This window comes from Poromitra crassiceps (genome assembly GCF_964638095.1).
Source record: "Poromitra crassiceps genome assembly, chromosome: 17".
NCBI lineage: Eukaryota > Metazoa > Chordata > Actinopteri > Beryciformes > Melamphaidae > Poromitra > Poromitra crassiceps.
Genome location: NC_139635.1, coordinates 14,655,242 through 14,674,333, shown reverse-complemented (window position 1 = coordinate 14,674,333; position 19,092 = coordinate 14,655,242). Strand labels below are relative to the sequence as shown.

At 43.3% G+C, this 19,092-nt stretch overlaps 1 protein-coding gene across 1 annotated transcript in view; it reads left to right on the top strand.

Moving 5' to 3' along the window:
• LOC310792218 (uncharacterized protein) overlaps nt 1-19,092 on the top strand; it is a gene marked incomplete at its 5' end in the record, with an annotated part of 84,978 nt that overhangs the window by 61,324 nt on the left and 4,562 nt on the right. Inside the window, 3 exons of the mRNA XM_083653946.1 lie at nt 1,462-1,635; nt 7,304-7,477; nt 16,494-16,540. Coding sequence (XP_083510072.1) covers nt 1,462-1,635; nt 7,304-7,477; nt 16,494-16,540 — 395 coding nt within the window. The remainder of the gene's footprint in view (nt 1-1,461; nt 1,636-7,303; nt 7,478-16,493; nt 16,541-19,092) is intronic.

Sequence of the window (19,092 nt, the reverse complement as noted above, 5' to 3'; positions counted from 1 at the left end):
GAGTGGGTGCCCGTCCGCATGTCCTCGAATGCCCACCGCCCGGGTGGGGTCGTCAAAATGGCCTTTCTGGGTGGAGTTTGCATGTTCTCCCCGTGCCCCCTAGGGGTTTCCTTCATATAGTAACCCCTCACCAAAACATGCAATATCCTGGTCGCTGATGTGGTGCCTCCTCTGGTCATTAGGGGCGCCTGTTTGGAGGGAGGGAAACTTGTTGGAATAGCGTGATCCTCCCACGTGCTATGTCCTACCGGTGAAGCTTCCTCTGTCAGGTGAAAAGAAGCGGCTGGCTAACTGCCCATGTCTCGGAGAAAGCATGGAGCCAGTTTCGGCTCTCCCCAGATCGGCAGAGGGTGGAGCAGCAACCAGGATAAATAAATTAAAATTAGCACTAATCGGGGATAAAAATGGGGGGGGGGGGGAATCTGGGAAGATTCCCATCTCGCGATCGCTGCAGAGATTATTATCAAGTATTTTAGCGTCTGGAGCGCAGCTAAGAGGTGCTTTTCAAAGCTCTTAGCACAAAGTAATTGCGATAGGACAATAGGATAATGCCATCTATCCCCACATTTTAGCACTTAAACGCCTGCTTTGGCATTTGGCACGCCTACGCCCAGTACAATTATAACAGGCATGCGCTTGTGCCCGCCCCCAATTTGCATTGCGCACGGCGTTAAACGAGCGCAAATGCTAAATTACCGCTTTTGGGAAGATAGGGCCCCTGGTCTGTTAATTAGCCACACTGTTAGCCAATGTATTGATTTTGAGCACAAAGTCCCAGAAATAAGCTGTTGGTAAAAACAGGTGATGAGATTATTATAGCATGCAATATCATATATCATATCATGTCATCAGTTATTATATAATTCTATCATTATAGTGGTCTGACGACTGACACATGATAGACAGATAATATAGTACAGTATACAGTAAATAGCTAGAATTAGCCTCTGGCGGTAGCTAGCTGTTAGCTATGTTAGTTATGTGGGCATAAAATGCCAGTGAATGACTTGTTAACCAGATCGAGTCACTCTCTTTCCATAAAGCCCACCATCTTTGATATATGTTGTCTAGTTGTTGATGTTATAACAATATTGTGGATCTAAACTAAAGTTTTTCAGAGACTGTCATAGCGGCAACTGTTTCCGGTATTTCCATTCTGGGCGCAGACAAAGAGTTGAGCAAAGAGAGAACAAATAAGACAGAACAGCGCTGCAGTCATTATGCTGCATTAGCATAATGAGTAGAACAAGCTATTAACATTCGGTTGTTATCAATGTAAGTTATTTGGCGCAAATGATGACATACAGCATTTTCATAGAACACAAACAGTAATACAGGTAGGAAAAATTTAAATATAAGGGTCAGTTAATACAGTTTAATAATACAGTCTGCCAGTAGAAATAATACAATGCTGACATTAAATATAACAATAACATTTCCACATGTCTTCTTGTCCTTCAGGCTGAGTGTCTGCCAGCTGTCAGAGAAAAGCTGTGAAGATCTGGCCTCAGTTCTCAGCTCCCAGTCCTCTAGTCTAACAGAGCTGGACCTGAATAACAACGACTTACAAGATGTAGGCATGAAGCTGCTCACAGCTGGACTGCGGAGTCCTCACTGTAGACTGGAGACTCTCAGGTCAGGATCACTGTTACTGTTCAACAGACCATTTAAATTCTGTTTCACAGATTTTTTTTTTTTTTAATATTGGTTCTCGCATTTTCCTGCTGTGGTCTTTGAAACCTGCTGAAAAACCAACATTCAGCTCCACCTTCTCTCCTCTGAGATAGTTATTTATTTTTATGCTCACTGCCTCTGTTAGTGAAACCTGAAGTAAAGGACTTGTCAGATTCTGTTGAACTGAGTCCAGAACTGAACTGAAAACACAAACCTGATGCTGGTATCAGCTGTTAAAGGGATACACAAACATATATGGAGATTCGCCTATTTGCTATATTCCCGATAGTAAAAGTGAATGTAGATGCCTTTCTCTTCCCTGTGTGTGCATTAGAAAGTGTGTTTCACCCTCCTGCTAGTGAGTTTAGCACTACAATGGCAGTATACGGTACAGCTGCCTACCCCCATTCAGTCACCAAAAATACACATTCGAACAGCACCAGAAACACTCACATGTACATGTTATGACTCGTGTACTCACCAGGCAAGGAAATAAATCCAACATTTCAGGAAACAGGCATTTTAGAAGTAAATACATACCAGCAAGTGATGACGGCATGCGCCTCAGGCAAACACGGGAGTAACTTTGGTTCTGCCATAATAGTTCTGGCTAAGGATTTACTTAAAGCAGGACTAAACCCCCCAGATTTCTGGCAAAACGGTATTCTACTTGATTTGAAAACTCTGCAGGCAAGATGGCCGCCTATACTCCCTTGTACCCTGGCAGACTTCCTAGCCCATAAACTAACATAACTTGGCCAATAAGTATGTAACATACAAAATAAAACAAACAGTAATGTCTTAATCTGATGTAGAATGCAGAGGACATGTAACTGGTTTGTTAAACTCTCATTCCAGGAATATTGTATTTACTGCGATGCTCTAAAGATAACGTACCTGGCACGTGCCTCGTCCTGGAACCAGGGGTGCGGTAATAGAGAGGAGAACGTGAGGGCCCTTGACTGACAGGGTCCCTAAAAAATATTACCACTAGGGAATTTCTTGCAGTACTAAATTATTAACCTATCATCATTAATATAATATTTTATTCAGTCACATTTTTTGGTTCTGCCCAGTATTACAACCGTTTTGGAACAATATGCAGAAGGAAATTAACACCATCTTAAAGACTGCCATCTGAATACAGACTTTGTGCTGCTGGGCAGAACGGTGGAAGAAATACAAAATAAAAATGACAAATATTTATTAACTTATTCTCTGCCAGGGTCATTTCGGTCTGTGTGCTCCCAGTGCCAGGATTTTGAGCATATTTCCTTATATTCCAGGACCCACAGAATATTCTGTGCTAGGAATAAAATTACACAACATATCTCACAATAAAGCAGAGACTCTCTTCTTACCCCTTGTAAAAAACTGAAACTCTCCCATGTTTCCTTGTTTAGTTACAAGCAGTGGAAGTTAGCTTGTTTTCACTAAAAATGCCCTCCTTTGGACAGAAATATGAGAAAAAGAGGTTTTTAGTGAAGGACACCGTTTCAAGCAGAACTCTCTTTTGAGCCTTTTATTTTTTGCCTCAGTGACACATCAGACATATACAGTATTTGTTTTCCCAAATAAATAAATAAAAAATAAAAAATAAGAGAATGTATTTTACAGTTGCCATGTGGATTTTTAGCTTAGCTTGATAAAAGCATAAACAAATGGAACGAACCCTTATGTGGTCACACTCACACACTCTCTCTCTCTCTCTCTCTCTCTCTCACACACACACACACACACACACACACACACACACACACAGGAATAACGAGTGCTGTAACGTTACCTGCTGTCACGTTACCTCTCATAACTAACGTTAGCACAGAAGATCACACAATAGCTACGTTAGTGCTGTAAACTTTGAAATGTTTATGTGACACATGTTTCGCCTTGGTTGCTGGGGACGGGTGTGTGACGCGGTTTGACGCGTTTGACGTATCCATGTGATTCCCCCTCCCTTGAGTGTGATAGAGCTCTCCCTTGAGGGGGAGCTGGCAAGAGGAAACGTGAAGCGAGTCATGCCGGCGGCATAAGTTATAAACAATGCGTGACAATTATACTCGAATGTTGTGTGTGTGATCATTTCATCTCAAACGCGATACAAAAAATAGGCTACTTTTTACCATCGTCATCGCTCTCTCCAAGTGGCACCCATTTCTCTTCCGATTCATCTGTCAGAACGCTGTGAAGGGGAGCCTTCGTCGCCATGGCGCTCCGTCGTGGAGCAATAACAAAAACGCTGGCGTCTTCCTCGCCATCGTCGCCAGCCGAGAACTCTGGATCGGACTCTGTTTCGACCACAGGCTCCACCCATAAATACTAAACTAGCGGGTTCCTTTCATCAGTTTGACTTGAAACAATGTCACAGGCTGGGAAAGTGTCTGATGTAATGTAAACAGCCAAAACATGAAAGTACGTCCGAGTACGTCTTTGGCACAGAACGCCATTGTTAAAAGTACGTCCGGGTACGTCTTTGGCAGAGAATGAGTTAAGGATATTGCGCATAACAGCTCTGAAACAAATAACAAGAAGGTGCCTTCAAAAAACAAGCCCTTTGATAGACAAATGGAGAGAAACGGTTCAACAAATATATCAGCTGGAGTACTTCACTTATAAGATTCAGGGGAATCTGAAACTATTTGAAGATAGATGGTCTAACTGGTTAAACCACTATCAGGTTGTGAAGTAATCTCTCTCAGTGCAACCAGATAAAATAATAACAATAATGACCTGAAGCTACTGAATTGATGTTCCCTATATTAATGCGGACAGTCACGTAGGGAAGCACTACCTTATACTTTGAGTAAGGCTCTGTACTTTTTTTCTTTTTTCTTTTTCTTTTTTTCTCTCTCACAGGTATTTTGTATCTGTATTTGTAGGTTGCGTTGAGTATCACTGGGTGAAGCACACACCCATGTCATCTAATCTGTATGTATGTTATGTATGTATGTTTTTACGTATCTGTCATGTCTCTATTATAATATACAGAAAAGTTGCCATCACCACATATGGGCAAATATGATATGGGCAAAGATGTACGAAAATACAGGATGACAATACAAAGTATTAAAAAAAAGTTTATTTATTTAGCCCTAATTCACAAGCATGTCTCAGAGGGCTTTAATAATAATAATAATAATAATGCATTTTATTTCAAAGCGCCTTTCAGGTCACTCAAGGACACTTTACAGGGTAAAATCAGAAGCAGAGCAACAGGCAAGCAAACAGTATAAAATATAAAAAGAGTGGAAGGGAAATAAAATAGAACAAAAATAAAAAACTAAACAATAAACAGAGAAAACACCATGGACATTACAGGGAATAAGCTAATTTGAAGAGATGAGTTTTGAGGCTGGATTTGAACAGGGGGAGGGTGTCAATGTTGCGAATGTCAGGAGGGAGTGAGTTCCAGAGTTTGGGAGCAGAGCGGCTGAAAGCTCTGCTCCCCATGGTGGTGAGCCGGGCAGAAGGGACAGAGAGATGGATGGAGGAGGAGGATCTGAGGGAGCGGGTAGAGGTGGCAGTGTGGAGGAGGTCAGACAGATAAGGAGGGGCAAGGTTGTGGATGGCTTTGAATGTGTGCAGGAGGATTTTAAAGTCGATGCGGAATTTAACTGGGAGCCAATGAAGTTGCTGTAGGACAGGGGTAATGTGATGGAAGGAGGGGGTTTTGGAGATGATGCGGGCGGCTGAGTTCTGGACCAGTTGGAGCTTATGGAGGGATTTCTGAGGGAGACCAAAGAGGAGGGAGTTACAATAGTCGATGCGGGAAGTGACAAGGCTGTGCACAAGAATAGCGGTGGTGTGGGGGGTGAGGGAAGGGCGGAGACGATTGATGTTGCGTAGGTGGAAATAAGCAGACCGGGTGATATTATTGATGTGAGATTTGAAGGAGAGTGAGCTATCGAGGATGACACCCAGACTCTTGACCTGAGGGGAGGGGGAAACTGAGGAACTGTCAATAGTGAGGGAAAAACTGTCAGCTTTGGAAAGTGTGGATTTGGTGCCGATTAAGAGGATTTCCGTTTTATCACTGTTTAATTTGAGGAAGTTTGAGGTGAACCAGGATTTTATTTCAGAGAGGCAATTGGTGAGGGAGGAGGGAGGGAGGGTGGAATTTGGTTTAGTGGAAAGGTAGAGCTGGGTGTCATCCGCGAAGCAGTGGAAAAGGATGTTAAATTTACGGAAGATGGAGCCAAGGGGGAGGAGGTAGGTGATGAAGAGAAAGGGCCCCAGGACAGAGCCCTGGGGCACACCAGAGGAGACGGGGGAAGGTTGGGATCTGAATGATTTGAGTTGGATGAACTGAGTGCGGCCTGAGAGATAGGAGTGAAACCAGTCAAGGGGAGTGCCAGTGATGCCGATGGAGGATAGTCTATTGAGGAGGATGGTGTGGGAAATTGTGTCAAAGGCCGCACTCAGGTCAAGGAGGATGAGGATGGAGAGTAAACCAGAATCAGCTGCAATGAGGAGGTCGTTAGTGATTTTTAGGAGGGCCGTTTCTGTGCTATGGCGGGGGCGGAAACCAGATTGAAATTCTTCATAGAGGCTATTGTGTGATAAGTGGGAGTGGAGTTGAGAGGCGACAATTTTTTCTAGGATTTTGGAGATGAAGGGTAGGTTGGAAATGGGGCGGAGGTTGTTGAAGTTGTTGGGATCAGAGCCGGGTTTTTTCAGGATTGGGGAGACAGCTGCAGTTTTGAAGAGTGAAGGAACAGACCCAGTGGTGAGTGAAGAGTGGATGATGGCAGTTATGAGAGGGAGTAGTGAGGAGAGGCAGGATATGACCAATGCTGTAGGGAGGGGATCTAGCTGGCATGTGGATGGCTTGGATTTATGGATGAGGTCATAGATTGCAGAGGGATCAGGAAGTTGGATCAGGAAGTTACAGAGAATGTGTCTAACTGAAAGTCTAGCTAAGCACTATCAATGAACAGGATTGAACAATCTTATATTAGAGAGGGAGAGAGGGGGAGGGGCAGGGCTGGACTGGGACCAAAAAAGCTACCTGCCATGTGTCAGACAGGCCCACAATTTCGAATCGGCCCAATTTTTCGAGCTCGCATGGGTTGGGGATTTACTTATAAAGCCACATGTTATGACCCGGTCTAGGGGTTTTAGGTGTAATCATGGGTCGCGGGCCTGGGTACATTTCAGTTCCAAATTTATTTTTATTTATTTTTTTCAAATACATAATACATACTTTTTCACCAACCTGACCGGCCCACTAGCGAGCGGCCCACCGGTAGAATTACATTGCAGTCCAGCCCTGGGGAGGGGAGATAATGGGGGGGGGGGGGGGGAAGGGTGAGAACAGGGGGAGGAAGGGGGAGAAGAGAGAGCAGAACAAATGGGGTATACTGTGGCTGGGCAATACGGTTTAAATTAATATCACGATAGGCACAGGGGTCAGTTTCGATACCAATGTATATCACAATATGGTTCATGTAAAAAAAATCCTGTTAAGTAATCCAATTATCTTATCATATATGTAATTACCTGTGTGTGTGTGTGTGTGTGTGTGTGTGTGTGTGTGTGTGTGTGTGTGTGTGTGTGTGTGTGTGTGTGTGTGTGTGTGCATGCGTGTGCATGCATGCGTGTGGGCGCGCGCGCGCGTGTGTGTGTGCAGGCTCTCAGGTTGTCTACTCACAGAGGAAGGCTGTGCTTCTCTGGCCTCAGCTCTGAGCTCCAACCCCTCCCATCTGAGAGAGCTGGACCTGAGCTACAATCATCCAGGAACCTCAGGAGTGACGCTGCTGTCTGCTGGACTGGAGGATCAACACTGGAGACTGGACACTCTCAGGTATGGAGAGCTAATGGGCCCTATCTTCGCAAAAGCAGTAATTTAGCGTTTGCACTTGTTTAACGCCGTGCACAATGCAAATTGGGGACGTGCACAAGTGCATGCCTCCAATTGTACTGGACATAGGCCACATGCCAAACCAGGCGTTTCAATGTGGGGATAGATGGCATTATCCTATTGTCAGCAGCGCGCAATTACTTTGCGCTAAGAGCTTTAAAGCACCTCTTACGCACCATAATCTCTGTGCTGCGCAGCGCAGTGCAGAGTAAAATTTATTTTGTATATGTCATTCCGCACAGCCTTGCCATGCCAGGACATCAAATTCTGCTGCTAAAATTGGGTATTAGCAGATAATTCAGTGAGGCAATCAACTATAACTCACTGAGAAACTTTTATCACATCGCAAAGAGGGAAAACTTGTTGGACAATGGACATAGGCTATTCCTTCACGTATCCCATAACCTAGATGGTCGTTGGCACCACAGACCATCTATCAACAAGCTCTCTCCATCTCTCTCTGTCCTCGGCACGAGAGAGACACTATTACGCATGGAGAGAATTACAGCATATTGTATGCCTCATGCACACACAGCGATTGCGAGACGGGGATCTGATTTGTTTGTTTGATGTAACGCCCAGGCATTACCTGGCCACACCTGTGAATAATTCTGGTGCTTAAGGGTACGTTCACACACAGCACCCAAGCCTTGCCTACGCCTTGCCTTTACCCACGCTTTTAAATAGGCGTACTTTTTAGTCAATGAGGCTGTGTACACAGGGCGCCTCAACGTGAACCTTGTGTGTACCCACGCCTCGCCTGAGCTGCGCCGATTTTATCGTTTAGGCGTGAGTTCTATTTTCAAGCCGACTAGGCGCGTGAAGGCTGACTTTTTCTGTCAAGCCATGAAGGAAAAACACGGCAATATCCGTCGGAAATGGCAAAGTCAACTGAATTTCAAAATTAAATTGTGTTACTACAACAGTGTTGAGCAGAGAGAGAGAGAGAGAGAGAGAGATTGACGGGTGGCTATCATGTGGGGCTTTCTCCCCGTCGGTATACAAATCTTCAGGAGAGAGAATATCGACCGAAGAAGCAAGGTGGACAATGAAAAGTTAATCCACTTAGTACAACAGCATCCAGTTCTCTATGACAACAGTGACCCAAGAAAGAGACCTGGTTATACATATCCAGCATCAATAGCACATTAAATATATCTGATTTATTTTACCTACCCATGATAATTCGGGACCACACGTGACAACAACAAAAAACACTCGGGAGAGAGGAGAGGCGCTTGTGACTCGGCTCAGGTTCAGCGTGGAATAGGCGTCCAGTGTGATCGAAAAAGCGTGTGATAGGTTCACGCCCAGCTCAAGGTATGTAGGCGTAGGTGTGGGTTGAGGCAAGGCAAGGCGTAGGTGCCCTGTGTGAACGTAGCGTAAGACCGCCCAAATCCCGTTTGCGCAGGCATTTTGGGGGCGCAGATGATTTGGCACCGCTCTAATTTGCGCCTGCGGCATGTGCTGTGAACGTTTCCGCATCCCCACTGAGAATTGCATCCCCACCATATTTCGGGGCTGTTTTAACTTAGAAAACAGGGAGGTCACAACTACCCAGACAATTACATCACAAGCTTTTAAACAGTTACATTTCTGTATAAATCATTACAATATGCTCCGCTGAGGTGGGGACAGCGTTTAGCTGCTGCCGGGCAGGCGGGGGTGCAAAACTCGGCATAACACCTGGACACTTGCGCATGGTGGTCTATCGTTAAGGCACGCAAACAGGTGCGCAAGGGCAAATAGGGGATATCACCTGTACCAAGATAGGGCCCAACATCTGCTAGAAGGCTGAGAGTCACACACATTTTCTCTGTCACACTGAGAAGAGGAGGAATATTAAAGAGGACCTAAAACAATGAAAATAGAGACCTACACAGATATTTGCGTATTACATTAGAAAGATGTACTACAATAAAAAAATAACATCATAAAAGTAAGCCATTGTTGGAAAGATTTTTTTTTTGAAAAAGCCTTTGTGCTATATTTGTAGCCTAGTGCACCACCATCTTTATTTGCATCAGCGCATGACGTCACGGGGATGGCCGTACAGTACAGTTCTGTACAGCACTGTGCAGTACTGTACAGTAGAGTACAGTGCAGTACAGTACAGTACAGTACAGTAGTGTACTGTACTGTACATCATAGTGCAGTGCAGTACTGTACAGTAGAGTACAGTACAGTGCAGTAGAGTACAGTACAGTGCAGTACAGTAGGGTACAGTGCAGTAGAGTAGAGTACAGTACAGTGCAGTACAGTGCAGTACAGTGCAGTACAGTAGAGTACAGTGCAGTAGAGTAGAGTACAGTGCAGTGCAGTACAGTCCAGTAGTACAGTAGAGTGCAGTAGAGTACAGTACAGTCCAGTGCAGTACAGTACAGTCCAGTAGAGTGTAGTACAGTAGAGTACAGTGCAGTACATTCTAGTAGTACAGTACAGCACACTATAGTACTGTACAGTACAGTAGTGGAATACATGTTAGTCAAGTGTCTGTAAGGCTTTTGAATGTTTTGATGAATCAAAATAACTACAAACCAAGTCAGAAAGCCAACAGCATGTGCTGTGAGCCTGTTAGAAACACTGCAGTGATCAAACCAACTATATGGAGGGAGGGAAAGTCAGCGGCAGGGTGCCTGAAACTGGGGGGGAAATCGATGCATTGTAAACAATAGGCGATGTTTGCAGGGCTTTTAGCCTGGTGTCAACCTGTTGAAAATATGTGCTGCTAAGAGGTGAGTTTGGATGATGTGAGGCCTATACCACGAAGCAAGATTAGTGGCTTAGCGAGGTAACTTCAGGTTTAACCCTGGGTTTGCCGTGCTACGACGCTAGTTCACTTCTTACCAATATAGATCACCATGGTAACTTATGCTTCAGAGCTAACCTGGTCGGGAGCAGGTTAAGTTCAGAGGATAAGATCAAAACCCATGAAAGACCCACCTTCTTACCAATCAGCGCTCTGGAAGCAGCATGTCACCATTCATATAGGATCCCCATATGAAAAATAGATTGCATTCAAATGAAAATCACAAAAGAAAAAAACATTAACAGCTCCTGTTGAATTAATTGAGGACTGAAGCCTTGCACTTGTTGTACATAATTAAAGTAAGCCTACTTACCACTTTGGAATATGTTTTTATTAATTTGTATTTGTTCCAAAGTAGTTACGTTTGACCCCACCGATTGCAACTGAATGGTGCATGGAGAAAATAGCCTATCACTAAATCACCAGCGTAAAAAGGTTACATAAACGTCTCAGAGCTGGATAGGGAAATCCTAAATTGACAGACCCAGCTGATAACCACCTTCGTGGGATCGTTTAGCTCAATTACGATTGTCTGGTTAAGTCAAACCAGATCAAGGGGACAGTTCCTGGATCTGTTAATCTCCATTTGTGGTACAGGCCTCTGATATGAGATCGCTGTAACGTTATGATGACAACCAACACGACTGTAAATAGAGAGAGAGGATGCAACGTCACCACTGAGACAGGTGTCCAACAAAATTCACCATCTGGACCATCTGGACTCCCCCCCACCCTTGACCAGGAATGTTGTGATCATGTCTTGTTGTCCTGTATGTCATTCTACATGTCCATATACAGTATTTAATCCCAAAGTCCAAATGTTTTGTGAAAATGGCAAATAAAAACGTATTAGCCCAGTGTTTGTTTGTTTACAAACACCATCGCACAGTAAACTGTTTCAAAGCCTTCTGAATGTAACGTAGATGGCTGAGGGAATAGAAGATCATCCACTTTTCCTCAGGCAAAGAAGCTGCTGAACGTTCCTCTGTGGCCGTCTCTTTATTCAAGTACAGTAACATTTACATGACGTGCATGATCCTATCTGCTGTCCCAAAACATCCTGTGTTGCCGCTGTCAAGCTAACAGCAGGAACTAACACCACCTCCTGTTATAACTTTCAAAATAAAACACATTTGACATGTCCTTTAATTATAAAAAGTACCAAAATGAAAATAAATTATATTTTATTGTGAAAGGCTAGAGTCTAGCCTTTCACAATAAAATATTGTTTATTTTAATTTTGTCTAGCCACTAGACACACAAAACATGAACATGATCAGTTCGATGTATCTCATAAGAAGTGATTTTAGATCGTCTAAGTACAATTGTCTACGCGCCCGAGAAAATAGCATACGCCAGGATTTAAGGTGGCCCCGCCTGAGTGTACCTGGCCGCACCCAAATCTGCGCCACGAGTGCAGTCTGGCGCACAAACCTAATTGATATCTGGCAGCAGGGCTGCACAGCCCCACATTGACAGGTGGGGGTGGAAAATAGCAGATGACGGCCGGGGCCGTCGCAAATGCTGTTTTGTGCAGCTTGACAAAGGCGGACGTTTGGGCCCTGGATGATTATCAGCCTGCACATTTTGTTGGTAGCGGCGACGTTCCTCTTGCCCAAGAGATGGATTGTATCTACTGTCAAGTCAAGTCAAGTCAAGTTTATTTGTATAGCACATTTCATACACAGAGGCAATTCAAAGTGCTTCACATAAAATGGTTGACAGGAAAATAAAAGAATAAAAGAAGAGAATAAAATGGACATTTAAAAGCATCACAACAAAACTTTAAAAAAGAGTATAAAAAGTGCATTAAGCAACAGGCGCAGCAGTTGCAAAAAGAGCTAAAAACTTATAGAGGACTCATTGGGTTTGCATAGTAGCTGTCAGCAGTAAAAAGCGATGGTAAACATAAAAGTCTTTAGTCTATTTTTAAAAGTAAGTAAGGTTGGGGCAGATCTGAGGTCTTCAGGCAATTTGTTCCAGCTAGCAGAAGCATAGTGGGTAAATGCAGCCTTCCCATGATTTGATTTGATCCTAGGGACAGTTAATAAGCTGGACCCTGCTGACCTAAGAGTTCTAGACGGTTCGTAGCGTGGGAGCAATTCAGCTATGTATTTTGGGCCTAGGCCATTAAGTGATTTATAGACTAATAACAGTATTTTAAAATCTATTCTATGACTGTGACTGTCTCAAGTAGCTTATCCACCGAAAGCAGGATCACCCGAGTAAGTATCCCAATCACCACCTCTCTGGTATTTTCATTTAACTTTTCAGGAAGACCGTTGGTCCTGAGGTCCCATCTCCTTTTGTACCTGGCTTGCTCCAAACACAACTGCCTCAGTGATTCATTAAAAAATTTCAGGCATTCTACTTCCTCTTTCAATTTGTTGATTTCCTCTTTATTTTCTTTCACAACTTGTGCATTGGCTTCCATTCGACTTTCAAATCTTTTGAGGTGGTCATCTTGCTTGTCGAATCTCAGAGCTTGGATTGCATTGAATATTTCTCCATTAGTAATATAACCTGACAGTGACTGCTTCTGTTGGTCCTTTTTAGCCTTTTTGTAACTTTGCAGATTTTGCAGAGTAGCCTATGCTCATGTTGTATTCATCAAATTCTTCCTCCATCTCTTCAAGTTCGTCTTCCTCACACGCCTCTCTGAGTGCTGACAGGTTGTAGTCATGTTCTTGTAGCCCAGCAGAAGCAGCTCGTTTACCATCAGCCATCTCGGTCATGTTTGGGAGAGTGAAGACCAAATTCAAGATGGAACTCAACAAAGCTCAAACTTTGGTGTAGTTCAGTGTGATTTACCACACTTTCAGTATGATTCTTGGTCCAGATTGATTGATGATTGATTTTTATGTATGGATATAGAGAAGATAATTTACAAAATCCAAGGGATAACATGTAAAAGTGAGAACACTTATTTCCAACATGCTCCCTGCTGTTGTACGACAGAACATACAACATAACATGAAAAAGACATATCAATATACTAATTCTAAAACACCTAAAATCATCAAGAAACATGAAATTAACTTCCTGCCCTACATTTCTTCCCTCTAATCCCAGTCAGCAGCAATTCCAGAAAAAAACTAATCAAAAACAAAAACACCAATTATAGTATCATGAATCAAAAACACTATTTTGCTGGCAGTAAAACCTGTCCTCTAGCTGGTTCCAGTATAGAAAAAGGAGCTTCGAGCTGCTATTCCCTCGTGGTACCTTGCATGAGCGCACACTAGCCCTGGTCTTGTGACCATGCTGGTTATGGTCCATTAATATCTATGAGCCCAGATACAAGGGGTCAGTACCATTAATGTTGTTATACATATGTTTAGCTTTAGATGTTCAATCCTAAACTCAACAGGCAACATGCCCACCTTCTTGAATTTGTTACCTCCTACATGCGTCCTAGGAGGAGCATTCAGTAGATAATGAATGATGTTATTTTCCATAACCTGCAACCTCTTCTGTAATCTGATTATCAGGCCACTGTACCAGGTAGAACAGGCAAAATGCACTGTATTAGTGCTGTTACAAACTGACTTGTTCTCCGATACAGAAACTTGAGTTTACTGGCACCTTTTGATAATAATAATAATAATAATAATATAATAATAATAATAATAATAATAATAATAATAATAATAATAATAATAATAATAATAAGAGTAACAGACCTAGGACGTATTAAAAATATATATAATCAGAACCTGCAAAAGTAGTACTCCTCACTCCGCCATACCGCCCCACCCCCCACCGCAGCACATTGTCCTGTCTTGTCTAAGCTAAAATGCAAATGAAGTAGAGTCTTTGATTGATTGAATTTATTTGGTGATGTCAACAAAACAGGGCACAAATACAAAAACAGACAATCACCGAGGATAAAAACACAATAAAGCCTCATTTCCATTGTGGTCCTCATGAACATAAAACATAAAAGAGACATACATGAGACACGGATGGGTATCACCGTCAACACTCAAATTAAGATTAGTAACATTATTACTAGTTTGAAAAGTAATAAAGGCACACTTCAATATTATACAACACATATACATTTGTTGTTATATGTAAGGAATTTACAGACATAAAAACACAAACAACAAGAAGAAAAGGGGGGAAGGGGGGGGTTGCAAAGGGGGGTGGGGGGGTGGGGGGGGGTTTGATCTGAGGAAAGGGGGGGGGGGAGGATGCAAGAGAGCTATAGACAAGTTTCCTGGGCCGTTCCTAGGGCGGCGCCATAGCAGCCTTTTGTGTCCCCGGCTTCCGTTTAAGTCCACAGCAGCGAGCATATCAGAAGGCAGCAGCCGAAATATCCAAACTTTTTTACAACGATCGATAACATCAGCTACACTAACGTTAGCAGACGTTATTAACAATGGGTTATTCTGGAACACATTGTGCAGTGCGTGGCTGTCACAAAACACAGTGCGCGTTTCCATCCACTGCTATTTTGCGAATTATAGAGCTGACAATCACCTCGTGTTTGAGGCTGCCTGAGCTGCTGATCAGCTGCTAGACCCGATATACAGCTCTGTTAAACACATCTAACGTTATTAATTTAAAGTTTCTTGATGATCTACAAGTAGACAAAGGTACCATAACGCCATTTCTGGATTACCAGGTGCGACTCGGCAAACTAATGTTATAATCCCAACCCGATCTCCCAATTTTTTTTTTAAATAGCAACGTTTGTGGACCAACGTTGCTATGTTACAATTTCGTCTCCGAAATTGTAAAATGGTAATCCACGGAGCAGATAGTAGGTGAATACAATTTCATTCAAGTCTAGAAGTGAGTCGCCTTAAAGTTAATATCCCAGTCTTCTTCTGTTTACCACGGCGGGTATTGTGCTGCGTATTTACCATGATTTACCGTGTGTAGCCCTATTGTGTGGAGGCTACACACGGCATGTCATGTTTTGCAGTGATCAAGGCAAACTGGGTTGTTTTTGAATGGAGAGACACCTAACGTTAGTCTGGCTGACTGTGACAGAGGAGAGGACAGTAACCTAACGTTAGTCTGACTGACTGTGAGAGAGGAGAGGACTGTAACCTAACGTTAGTCTGACTGACTGTGAGAGAGGAGAGGACTGTAACCTAACGTTAGTCTGACTGGCTGTGAGAGAGGAGAGGACTGTAACCTAACGTTAGTCTGGCTGACTGTGACAGAGGAGAGGACTGTAACCTAACGTTAGTCTGACTGTTAGAGAGGAGAGTACTGTCACTGTAACCTAACGTTAGTCTGACTGACTGTGACAGAGGAGAGGACTGTAACCTAACGTTAGTCTGACTGACTGTGAGAGAGGAGAGGACTGTAACCTAACATTAGTCTGACTGACTGTGAGAGAGGAGAGGACTGTAACCTAACGTTAGTCTGACTGTTAGAGAGGAGAGTACTGTCACTGTAACCTAACGTTAGTCTGACTGACTGTGACAGAGGAGAGGACAGTAACATAACGTTAGTCTGACTGACTGTGAGAGAGGAGAGGACTGTAACCTAACATTAGTCTGACTGACTGTGACAGAGGAGATAGTTCATCGCGTTGCCGTCCACCGCCATTGATTCCTCAAAATACGCTATAATCCTGCCTGTAGTTACGTTCGGCCATTTACACATATTATCTTCCCATGTGTCCACTGTCAATGGGTGTGGGATAGACACTCTTTCATTAGACAGGAGACTTGCAGAATGATCCCAAGTTTGAATTTTTTCGGCGGTCGCTATGGCTACTACGGTAGTACGTTACGCTTCTCTGTATTCACAAACACCGGAACCGACAGACGCGATCGCGGCCGAGTCCGGAAGCAAACCGGAAGTGCCCAGGAAACTTGTCTATAGGGTGTAACAAGGCGGGGGGTTTGGGTGGGGGGAGAGGATCGTGGATGGGGTGGGATGTGCGTGTGTGTTTGTGAATGTGTATATGTGGGTCCGAGTGTAAATGTCCAAAATGTCCTTGTGTGTGCAGTATGCCTGGAATTCCTTTCAGGGTCACGGCAGTCTCTGCACGGTTGTAGAGCGCGATAACACAGCAAGTTGCTATGGAGCCTCGTGATGTAGTCACATGATCAAAGGTTTAATTTCCTCTTGAATGTTTCCATCATCAAAGAGAATCTACTGATCTGATTTTGTTTCTTCCTCCAGGGTGGACCATGATGCAGAGCAGTGGCTGAAACCAGGTCTGAGGAAATGTAAGTATGCATTTAGTTTGATTCATGAAATCAAAGTAACACAATCAACTATTTTGTAACACTTTATAAGAAGCATTAGTTAAGCATTGTTCATGCATTACTAAGCATTAGTAAGTAATTCATAAACACAGTTACAGTAACATTTTATTCCTGATTAATAAGCTAAACTATCATGTATTTAACAATTGTATTTGATCTAATTTATAAATGCTTTGTAAGGCATAGATAGTCCTCACTTTAAATGATGTCACACAAAATACTTAATTAACAACTACTAACTACCTTAATAACATGGGGTGTGTCTAGTGGGCCACTCCTGAAATCTGATTGGCCACCCTACGTGCCACCCCAAAATCCTGAAGGCGCCGGCATCCGACATGACTGTCTTATAGGCTGTAGCATCATTTTTAAAGCTAGAGTGAAGAGCCTGGTATCATATGAAACTACAAGACCCAAGGTATCCATTCCTATCAGTCACCATGTCATCCTAGCTTCTCTGCCAGGGAGCTAAATAACGCTCCAAAGTTAGGCCACATTTTGACAAGGGGGAAAACTGGCATCGCCATTTTCAAAGGGGTCCCTTGACCTCTCATCAATGAGAATGGGTTTTATGGGTTTCCTTTGAGTCCCTCCTTTACATATAGCATTTTCAAAGCCTTGGAGAAAGCTGCCCACTGCTCCTGGCCTGCCCCCTGGAGGCGATATTTCTTCCCCATGATGGTGAAGGCTAGGCGAAGGCATGACCCGCCCCTCTCTGCCTCTGATTGGGTATAGGTGTCAAACTTGCATCCAATCTCATTCTAATTTGGCTATCCTGCGTCTCTTTCTACAGTCTGTGGTCAGACTCAGCAGTTTCGCTTGCTAGCCTGCATGAAAGACGCCACTGTGTGTTTATGTTTTTAATACAGTCTGGTCTCTGCTTTATAATGTTGCCACTACTCTTGGCAGTGCACGTATGTAGCCTATAGACAAATCTTAAAAAAAAAAGATAAATGCGCATTTATAGTGAACTTGAATTCAGCTCATTGTAACACAAGAGTGACATGTATTTGAATTGAAATATTAATCAGAGGAAAAAAGGTGATGACATTTAGAATAACAAGAAAAAAATACGCATTTATATGTCTGTGCAATAGGCTAAGTAGGCCTAAATAACTAAGTTATATGGTTATTGTAACATTCAACATAATAAAGTAAGATCTCACACATAACCTTTTGATTCTATATGCTGCCATCTGCCATCTCATGCTTGTTGATTTAATGATTGTTTTGCACCTGCTGCTCACGTTATGAACACATTTAACCCTCAGCCTCAGCAACAACTAAACTGCATAGTCATTTTAATAAAGTATGAATGTTAGCTCTCCAGACTCCAGCAAACACACCACTAATAGCCTATCATGCATAACAGAATGAAAATATATTAGGCTCATTTGAGATGACTTCTGGCTCTCCTGGGAAGCAGGCGAGAGCAGCCGAGTGCAGTCAGCCAATCAGAGGCAGAGAGGGGCGGGTCATGCCTTCGCCTATAGACAAGTTTCCTGGGCCGTTCCTAGGGCGGCGCCATAGCAGCCTTTTGTGTCCCCGGCTTCCGTTTAAGTCCACATTACGTCCACAGCAGCGAGCACATCAGAAGGCAGCAGCCGAAATATCCAAACTTTTTTACAACGATCGATAACATCAGCTACACTAACGTTAGCAGACGTTATTAACAATGGGTTATTCTGGAACACATTGTGCAGTGCGTGGCTGTCACAAAACACAGTGCGTGTTTCCATCCACTGCTATTTTGCGAATTATAGAGCTGACAATCACCTCGTGTTTGAGGCTGTCTGAGCTGCTGATCAGCTGCTAGACCCGATATACAGCTCTGTTAAACACATCTAACGTTATTCATTTAAAGTTTCTTGATGATCTACAAGTAGACAAAGGTACCATAACGCCATTTCTGGATTACCAGGTGCGACTCGGCAAACTAACGTTATAATCCCAACCCGATCTCCCAATTTTTTTTTTAAATAGCAACGTTTGTGGACCAACGTTGCTATGTTACAATTTCGTCTCCGAAATTGTAAAATGGTAATCCACGGAGCAGATAGTAGGTGAATACAATTTCATTCAAGTCTAGAAGTGAGTCGCCTTAAAGTTAATATCCCAGTCTTCTTCTGTTTACCACGGCGGGTATTGTGCTGCATATTTACCATGATTTACCGTGTGTAGCCCTATTGTGTGGAGGCTACACACGGCATGTCATGTTTTGCAGTGATCAAGGCAAACTGGGTTGTTTTTGAATGGAGAGACACCTAACGTTAGTCTGACTGACTGTGAGAGAGGAGAGGACAGTAACCTAACGTTAGTCTGACTGACTGTGAGAGAGGAGAGGACTGTAACCTAACGTTAGTCTGACTGTGAGAGAGGAGAGTACTGTCACTGTAACCTAACGTTAGTCTGACTGACTGTGACAGAGGAGAGGACAGTAACATAACGTTAGTCTGACTGACTGTGAGAGAGGAGAGGACTGTAACCTAACGTTAGTCTGACTGTGAGAGAGG